Source organism: Bison bison, unplaced genomic scaffold (genome assembly GCF_000754665.1).
Source record: "Bison bison bison isolate TAMUID 2011002044 unplaced genomic scaffold, Bison_UMD1.0 scf7180017863978, whole genome shotgun sequence".
Lineage (NCBI taxonomy): Eukaryota > Metazoa > Chordata > Mammalia > Artiodactyla > Bovidae > Bison > Bison bison.
This window is the reverse complement of record NW_011494550.1, coordinates 638160-647115: the sequence shown is the minus strand read 5'-3', so window position 1 is coordinate 647115 and position 8956 is coordinate 638160. Positions and strand designations below refer to the sequence as shown.

General features: G+C 49.5%; 1 protein-coding gene across 6 annotated transcripts in view; it reads right to left on the bottom strand.

Moving 5' to 3' along the window:
* Positions 1-8956, bottom strand: part of AKAP8L (A kinase (PRKA) anchor protein 8-like) — a 32334-nt gene that overhangs the window by 17706 nt on the left and 5672 nt on the right. For 5 of the 6 annotated variants that reach the window (XR_824740.1, XR_824738.1, XR_824739.1 and 2 more), the window contains exons 3-9: positions 4670-4702; positions 4140-4380; positions 1840-2293; positions 1652-1748; positions 1498-1568; positions 1066-1129; positions 132-240 (exon numbers count right to left, since the gene is read on the bottom strand). Coding sequence is in view for 3 of the 6 variants with exons in the window: in XM_010833984.1 (XP_010832286.1) it covers positions 132-240; positions 1066-1129; positions 1498-1568; positions 1652-1748; positions 1840-2293; positions 4140-4380; positions 4670-4702 (1069 nt within the window). In the remaining 3 variants the exon portion in view is untranslated. The remainder of the gene's footprint in view (positions 1-131; positions 241-1065; positions 1130-1497; positions 1569-1651; positions 1749-1839; positions 2294-4139; positions 4381-4669; positions 4703-8956) is intronic. The other variant, XM_010833985.1, reaches the window with a different exon arrangement.

Genomic DNA, 8956 nt, shown 5'->3' with positions numbered 1-8956 from the left:
ATGCACGGCCGAGCAGGTGACGGCTCCCAAGGGAGGCCAGAGGGCGGTGAGGCAGCAGAGCTATGGCCCTGCTCTCCTGGAGGCAGCCCCAGAGCGAGGCAGAGGCAAAAGGGTGGAGGGAAGCTGGTTACCTTTCCACCATGCGGTCTCGCTGCCGCTTTTTCTGCTTGTCCAGGCTCTTTTTGCCTGCCTGCAACTTGCGTTTGGCCTGGCCACTCTCATCCTGGGCGCTCAGGACCCCTGTGGGAACAGAAGGATACGGTTACCAGTCTACGGCCTCTGGCTGGATATCCACTGTCTACACCAGGGGGTCCATTCTGAAAGCAGCTGTCCGAGCAAGGCCTCTGGCTGCGAGCAGGACCGGGTGCCCTGGGATGGGCGGGGAGTTGACCCCACTACGTTCCAGGACATCCACACTCTGCAGAGTGAGCCACAGGGAAGCTGGAAGGTAAAGAGAGGCTGTCTCAGTGGGGACACTGGCAAAAGTTCAGAGGACCCAGGTGGCAGAATGCAGGAAGGCCTCAGGTGGGGCCTGAGTGCAGCCCCCAAGGGTAAAGGCCCCAAAGCTCACATGGCCCTGCCCACCCACACTGGGTACCGCGGCAACAGTAGGCTGAGGCTGGATTTAGGTTAGGTACCTGCTGGCGCTCATCACTCGAATAGGGAGACACGGACTCCCAACAGGGGCTGTAGAGGTGCTAAGGGAAAGGACATGCAAACCAGAGCCGTAAAAACTGCACCGAGGGTCCCAGCTTGGACACCAGCCACTGAGGACTTGGAACTGCATGTTACTAAGGGCCTGAGGGCAGGGGTTGAGCCTGGGGTTCCCCCACACTTTTGCTTGCCCCGCCCACCTGAAGGCAAAACCAGTGTACTGTCTCGAGATCAGGGCCAGAGTAGGAACCAGGCAGAGGAAGAGAGGTTACTCCCTACCAGTACATAGTCAGCCACACCGGGACGATCCAAGTTGGGCATATTTCTGCCAAGACCCTGCCCTTGGCTGGCCCCCTCCCGCCACAAGCCATCTGGAAAAGTCCCCAGTGCCCGGCCACTCAGAAGACTCACCCTTCTCTGCATCCTCTTTGCCACCTTCCTTCCCCTCCTCTTTTCCCTCTTCGTCTTCTCCTTCCTAAGACACAATTTCAGACTGTCAGTGTTAAAGCCTGTGCAGTCGCTCCAAACAGCTGTAAATGACAAGGCCCTGTACCAGGCCGGCATAGAGCTGGCGCCTCACGGCCTCCCAGCAGGCCTTGCACAGAGGCCTCACTGGGCCATGTTCTGAAAAGGAAACCCAGCCTCTGATCAGCGGCTGCCGGCAGCCTGCGCCCTCTACCAGACCTCCACTCCCTTGTGCTAATCATGTCTGCATGCAGGGATAACTCAGGCTGGCCTGTGTTTCTTGGGAGAGGCCTGCTCTGGGGCGCCGGGGCTCAAGCAGCCCCCTGTCCGCAGGCCTCACCCACAGACAGACAAGAGTGCAGGGCTGGGGCCACTTACTGCTCTGGAGCCCTTCTCCACAGTCTCAGCGCCTTCCGTGCCCTCTGCAGCTTCCCCCTCTGTGCCCTCGTCTGAAAGGCAAGAGGAAGCAAGCTCAGTGCAGGAGGCCCATGGGGCAGAGGGCAAGGGTCATGGGCCCAGCACCCGGGCTCACCGTTGTCTGAATCACTGTTATCAGAGCAGTCCGTCCGGGTGGCTTTGCTGTCTGGCTCGTCAGGACTGCCGCATTGCTTTCTCTTCTTTTTCTTGGTCTGGGTCAGAAAGAGCGAGCAAGGTCAGGGTAAACGGCTTCAGGCCCTTCACTTTCTCAGTCACAGACCAGGAGGGGCCCCTTTCACTCACCCGGAAGTCAGCCGTGGTCCAGGTCTTCCAGGTCCGCCTCATCTGCTTCATGCCATTGCCAAACCCAAAGCCAAATCGGGAGCCCCCTGGGAAGGTGCCCCCGCCACGCATGCCCTGGAACATGCCGTACTCAGGGATGATGTTCTGGGAGAAGAGGGAGGGCAGCCGGGAGGCACCAGGCATGCACTGGCCCCGGGCCCCCATGGGGTCTTCCCACATGCGCCCATAGCCCGAGGCCATCGGCCGGCCACTTCGGGAGTCCCGGGCCCAGCCCTGAGCCCGTGGGCCAAAAGTGTCGCTGCCACGCATGCGGAACTGGTCGCGGTAGGCATCGTACTGGCCCTCATAGGCCATTTCCATATCAGGGTCAAGCTCTCCGTAGTCATAGCCCGACCGGTACAAGTCACGCTCGCTCAGGACAGCCCTCGAGTCACAGGCCTCGTAGGAATCATACCTGCAGAGGCAGATGACAAGCATCAAGGGGGCCTCGGGTCCCCTCACCCTTCTGTTCCTGCCTTCCAGCAAACCGTCCCGTTTCAGGGACAGAAGACCCACTCCAGCACTACCCCAGCCCACTGTAGAGAACCAACGTTTAGAAATGCCAACTTAAAAGGCTTCTCGGGGCAGACTTCTAGAAGCTAGCAGGTCCCCTCAGCTCATGTCCCCAAGCCTGCATATGACCACGCACCAGCTTTCAGACCCTAACAAGGACTGACTACTAGGGTAGAGTAGGTCTCAGGGGAAGAGCGGGGCCACAGGAAATGTGCATGTGTCTGTGGTAGTCACAATGCCCAAGGCCGCTCCTCGAGGGGCAGAGCCAAGCATCCCAACATCCCGTAATACGTGGGCAATCCAGAGCATCAGTGTTTTGTCCACTGGGGCTGGTAACTTTCACAGGAAACCTTCAAACCCCCTCACCACTGAAAACAAAAAAGAATACAGAACGTTTGCCAGGAAAGACGCTGCAAGCTTGCCCAATGACAAGAACAGAACTCTTATGAGCTCGTATAATCCCTGGTGCCCAGGACAGGGCATCATAGCCTACACAGCAAGTGGGAAAGCAAGCCAGACGTTCTGACTGTGGAATCAGAGACAGCTATTCTAACTTCGGCTGCAGCCCACAGGCCCAGGCCCCACACGTCTCTTTGCCAAAGCTGGGTAGTTAAGAAGCACCAGCAGCATGAAAGAAGAGGCCAGGGCAACCCAACTGTCACTCTGTCTCTGAACCCTGCTTTCCAGCTTTAGGTTGCTGCAAGACGGTACACAGGCAGCTGGCACCAGCAGCAATGTCAGCCCAACCACCCCCCAAGCCCCCCTGCCCCGGCCCCACCATCTGGCAGCCTCAGATCCAACACGATGACTATCAGGCACAAGGAGAGGGGATGTGCTGGGCCTCCCCTAACACTTTCTGCTTGCTAGAGAGCCCATGCAAGCAGAAGTCTCCTTGGCACCCTCAGCCCTAGTGCTCCTGGAGCCTCACTTGGCCCTATCAGTGTCTGGCCAGGCCCCTCCTCACTCTCTCCCATCTGTCAACTGGAGCCATTAGGCCACTTCACTCCATCCCGTGGTAGAAATACATGTGCCCTTCTCACCGAAACCTCTCACTAGGGCATAGAACTCCTGGGCCAGCACCAGATCAGACAAGCACAAACCTGAAGGCAGATCTGAGTGGGAGGCCCAGCTCCTGTGTGCCTCTGGGTAAGAGATGCAACCCATGGGCGCTTCACTTTCCTCATCTACAAAGTGAGGACATCAACAGCTCCCCACAGGGGCACTTCTGAGGCTCAACAGCTACACATTGATAAGGCACTAAGGGTGGCTAGGATGTGCCCCCACCTTTCCCGTGCCTTACGTGGGACGGCACAGCTCGCCGTGCTCAGCCCGAGGGCTCACCCCATCCTTCATACACAACCCAAACGGTCGTGCCCTGACAGAGTGCAGGGTGCAAAGTATTGCAAGGACTTCAAATGGCTGTCTCCAGAGGGAAGAGTCATTCAACAATGATCCTGAGAAGAGCCACTCAGAGGTCACAGTGAAACCAGCCCAGAGTGGGCTTGCTTGGCCCTCTGCAAGCTGGAAAAGAGGGTCACCACCAGGCAATGGGTGAGGATGGAGGGAGGACGGGACACAAGCCAGAGAAGGAATGTGAAACAGACCCTACACAGTCTCTGGGAAGCCCCAGCAGTACAGCAAAGAAGGAGAAAACAGACAGATATAACAGGAAGTTCAGGAGAGGGAGACTGCCAGGGGGCAGAGGGTGACCCTGCAAAGCCTTCGCCCCTAGGCTGGTGCCCACTCACCTTTCTCCACCTGAGCCGTACACGCCTCCTTGTATCATGTCCGTCTCCAAATGCGGCACCATATCTAAGCGTTGGTTAATTCTGGACAAAACGGAATCAGCACTGGCACTACCCATGGCACTAGGGTTTGCATTTGTGTCAGAGTTAGGCATTTCCCAAGAGTTTGAAGTGGCCATACCATACCCATAGTTGGTGGTGTTATCCTGGCCATAGCCATAGCCATAACCATAGTTCTCGTAGCCTGCAACGATGGAGACAGAAAGACAGACAGACAGACAAGATGGAGGGGGCGAGGAGAGACAGACAAACAAAGAGACAAGAACACCTTTGGTCACAGAGACAAGCCTGGATTTTAGCCACCCAAGGCTGGATGGGCCCAGCCTTCTGGGAAGGAACAGCCAGCCCCAGGGCACCTTGGACCCCCAAAAGCAAGCCCCATTCCGAAACCTTGGTTAAGCTGCACAGTGGCAGAAAGACTCAACCAGTCCAATCCCAAGGGAGAGAAGAGTGATCATGGGAATAATACTTGCCTCTGTTTGTCCCAGAGTTCCAAGTTCCATATCCTACAAAAAAGTAAAAGGGCAATTATATCTATAATTGCTTACAGTATGATGAGAGTCTAATTCCGGCATAAAAACAATGATTCCTAGAACCTGAGCGGTTATAGGAGGCTGAACCTCCCCTAACTGAGAAGCCTTGAGCTTGAGAGCACTATATAACTGACCCAGGCCACGTGTTGCCCTGGTGCCCAATCTTTCGTGGCTCTGACCATCTGCTATTTAAGGAACCCCCGACTCCTAACACTCTCAGGGAGTGTTGCAAGCTCCTATATGGCTTCCGCAATAAGTCAGAATTGGAAGATTACTCTCGCCCTTGGCTAAGCACCAATGAGAGGAGAGTCAAGCAGTTCTGGTGCCTCACACTGATTCCATGCTGTAAAAGAAGCTCAGCAAAGAGCTCATATCCACTCCAAAATCCTGTCAATCAGATCACCCGACAAAGCCAACTGGAGCAGAGAAAATAACCACCCTAGTCCCTCAAACGTCTGCCTTAACAGGGAGAACTATCAAGCCCTTGAATTGTGTAAGTATGCTGTGCTGGAACACATAAGCAGAGGGAAAGACAGGACACCACTCTTGAGAAGAATTGATGAAAATACAATTTGGCTTATAAACTAAATGTACTTTGCATTTTATTATAGCACATAAGAAAAATTGGTGATGGACAGGGAGGCCTGGCGTGCTGTGATTCATGGGGTTGCAAAGAGTCGGACATGACTGAGCGACTGAAACTGAACTGAACTGAACTGAACTGAAGAAAAATTCTTTCCTTCGAAAACATAAAGCCACTGAAAACTGACCAAGTGCAAAGCAAAGGGCAATCTCTGAGTTGAGCACACACGATTCTTTCCCAAGGAAGTACATGAGAACAGGAGACCACTTTCCCAGTGTCTCTGGTGGGACCTCAGAGTTATCTCCTATTCCACAATGTCTACCTTGCAGAGAGACAAGTCATCCTTGTCCCAGAACAGAGAGAGGACCAAAGCTCAGCAAGACAGGAGCGTGAGGAACAAAAGAATCCAGCCACAGGAAGGCAAGAGTGCATACACTGAGAAGATGAATCAGGGTGAACATGCGAGGTGGGGCAAGCTGAGATCCTATACTCAGGTTTCCCCTCGATCTACTGCACAAATGAATAGGGAGACAATGGAAACCAGCAACGACCTAGAGATGAACACTAATGAACCGTGGACATGCTAGAGCTCACAAAGCAAAAATCCTCTACAGCTGGGGAAATCAAAGCAGGGGCTTCTCATTCATTTGTTTATTCAACGATTATCATGCTCAGAGCACACAGAACAGAAGCTAGCAGTCCCAGGCACTCCTCAGGCCCAGAGCACTGTGTGGTAAAGCAGACCCTAAATAATTAGAGAGCAGCAAGGGACAGCAGGTGGAGATCATGCAAGGAGTGAGTGGTGAATGAGGCATTCAAACAGGCAAGAAGAGTGGCTGGCACAGCCACACAAGGAATAATGCACACTTAGTCCCAACAGCTAAAAGGGTCTGGCCACGTGGCTGTCTGCAACCAGGACAGTGGACACTGGCTATTCAAAAAGAGACAGGACTGGGAGACAAAGGCAGCCCATCGAGGCTATGCCTGAGTCCCAAATATGGTGTCCCTGCCCTACTCCAGGCTTCCACTACTGAGGACTTGCCAGACCAGCAAAGAAGCACAAAGAAAGGAAGCAGCAGTAGGCATTAACTCTGAACACAAGCACAGGCTGGTGGCTCCTGTGACAGCGGCAGGCAAGCACTCTCTATGTGCTACCTGGTATGCCTAGAGTAATCCTGGTGGGCTCCCCAGCCAGATCCCCTCAGGGGAAATCTTTGTCTACACTGTGTTCTTTGGTGACTCCCTTGCAAAAGAACACTGGAATTCACTTCATCTCCACAGAGATGAGACCATAGTTGACAGACTATTTTAAGAATGTAATTTATTTTTAAAAAGGAAACCAAAAAAAGAAAGAAGGAAAGAAAAAGTAAAGAAAAGGAGCTGGTTATAGAAAACAGTATTTAAAGAGCAAAAATAGAGAACTATGTAAATGTTTGACTTTAAGGTAATAGTTAATCACATTACGGTCAACCTACTCAGTAATATCACATAGGCATCAAAAAAGAAACTACTAAGCCTTACGCTGCCCAAGGAAACGCTCTAACAGCACAACAAAACAAGTTCTAGCCGCCTGTAAGTTATTCAACTACCTAAAATAACTATGCTGACAAGTATAAAATGGTGGGACCTTGGTTGACTGTTTTTCAAAATGTTATTTAAACGTTGTTATATTAGTCTTACAATTTAAGCCAGAAGTAAAACTATTCCTTCAAAACATGATGTAAAACTTCTCCAAAAAAAAAAAAAAACTACAAAAAAAAGTTACTAGTGGAAAAAAAAGTTAACTTGTGAATAAGTGAGCTTAGCAAGGTTTTATTACAAGATCAACATACAAAAAGAAAAAAAAAAAAATCAAATTTCTACATAACAGCAATGAACAATTGGAAACTGAATTTTTGAAAACTATCATATCCCATACCATTAAAGACATGAAATGCTTAGCTGTAAACTGAACAAAATATGTGTAAGATTTGTGTGCAAAAACTACAAAACACTAAAAAAAAAAAAAAAAAAGACATGAACAAATGAAGTGACATACTGTGTTCACATATTAGAAGGCTTAATACTGTTAAGATTTCAATTCTCCCAAACTATAGATTCAAGACCATTCCACTCCAAATCTCCAGAGGAATTTTTATAGAAATTGACAAACTGATTCTAAAATTTATACGTACAAGCTAAGGAACAAGAATATCCAAGTCAATTTTGGAAAAAGAATAAACCTAGAGGACTCATATTCATAAATTTCAAGACTGACTATAGTGATCAAGACAGTAAGGTACTAGAGAAAACTTAAGACAGGCAAATCAATGAAAGAGAATTAGAATCCAGATACAGACCCACACATATACATTCAATTAATTTTCAACAAAGGTAACGAAGAGTCTTGACTTACATTGTATACCTGGTAGAAATATTAACTCAAAATCACAAAATAAATGTAAAACCTAAGACTATGAAGCGCTTAAAATCTTTGTGACCTTGGGTTAAGTATAAATTTCCGAGATACAACTGGGGGGATTTCCCTGGTGATCCAGTGGTTGAGAATCTGCCTTCCAACGCAAGCAGGGGACTTGGGTTCAAACCCTGGTCAGGCAACTAAGCTCAAGAGTCACAACTAGAGAGTCCCATGTGCTGTAATTACTGAGCCCATGCGCTCTAGAGCCTGTGTTCTACAACTAGAGAAACATCTTGCAACTAGAGAAGCTCCTGCGCTGCAAAGAAGAGTCGGTGCAAAAAAAAAAAAAAAAGATTGGCATTTCCCTGGCAGTCCAGTGGTTAAGACTCAAGTTCAATCCCTGGTCAGGGAATTAAGATTCCACATACCACACAGCACAGCTGCAAGATTTTTTAAAACAAAAATAAAAGACTGATGAATTGGACTTCACCAAAATTAAGAATTTGTGTTCTTCAAAAGATACTATCAAGAGAACAAATAGATAAGCCCCAGCCTGGGAGAAAATATTTGCAAATGCCACATCTTATAAAATGCTCTGGACTAGAATATATAAACTTGAGAGAAAATGGTTCAAAAAAGATGTGTAATTTGGGATTATGTCTAATGAAAAGGGTTGAGGCAGGGAGGGCAGGACAGAGAAGCCATGCAAACAAAGTTTCTCCTCCTTATGAACTATTTGATACCTCCTTACTCATTTTCAGAACATTTTTTTAAGTCTCTCTCTCTCCCCTGGGACAATCTGACAATCCTTCAGGGAGTTTTACTTATTTCCATTTAATCAGTGACTCCTGAGAGAATGTGACTGTGTAGACTCAGTCTTTCCCTAGACCTTGGCAGTAAAACCAATTACCCATCTCAATAACCAAGGCAAAACCCTCTGAAGAAAGCTCCTTCATGACAGAGAACTAGGGTCATGGTCACAAATCACAGAGAAACAGCTTTACTGGCAGTTTTGGACTGCTGAGAGACACCAATAGAATATCTATGGATCCTTCTGAATTAGAGATTCAGTGTGTCTGTCCACAGTTGAGAAATCAATGAGAAACTTTCAACCCTGTGTGTGAGGAGCCTACCAGCCTGACTGTGTCTCTAAAAGCCATCTAGATTCAGACAGGCAGCCTCTCCTACACTGGAATCTCATGCACTACCCTGGGGTTAAGTTAATGGCTTTGTTTTTGCTCCCATC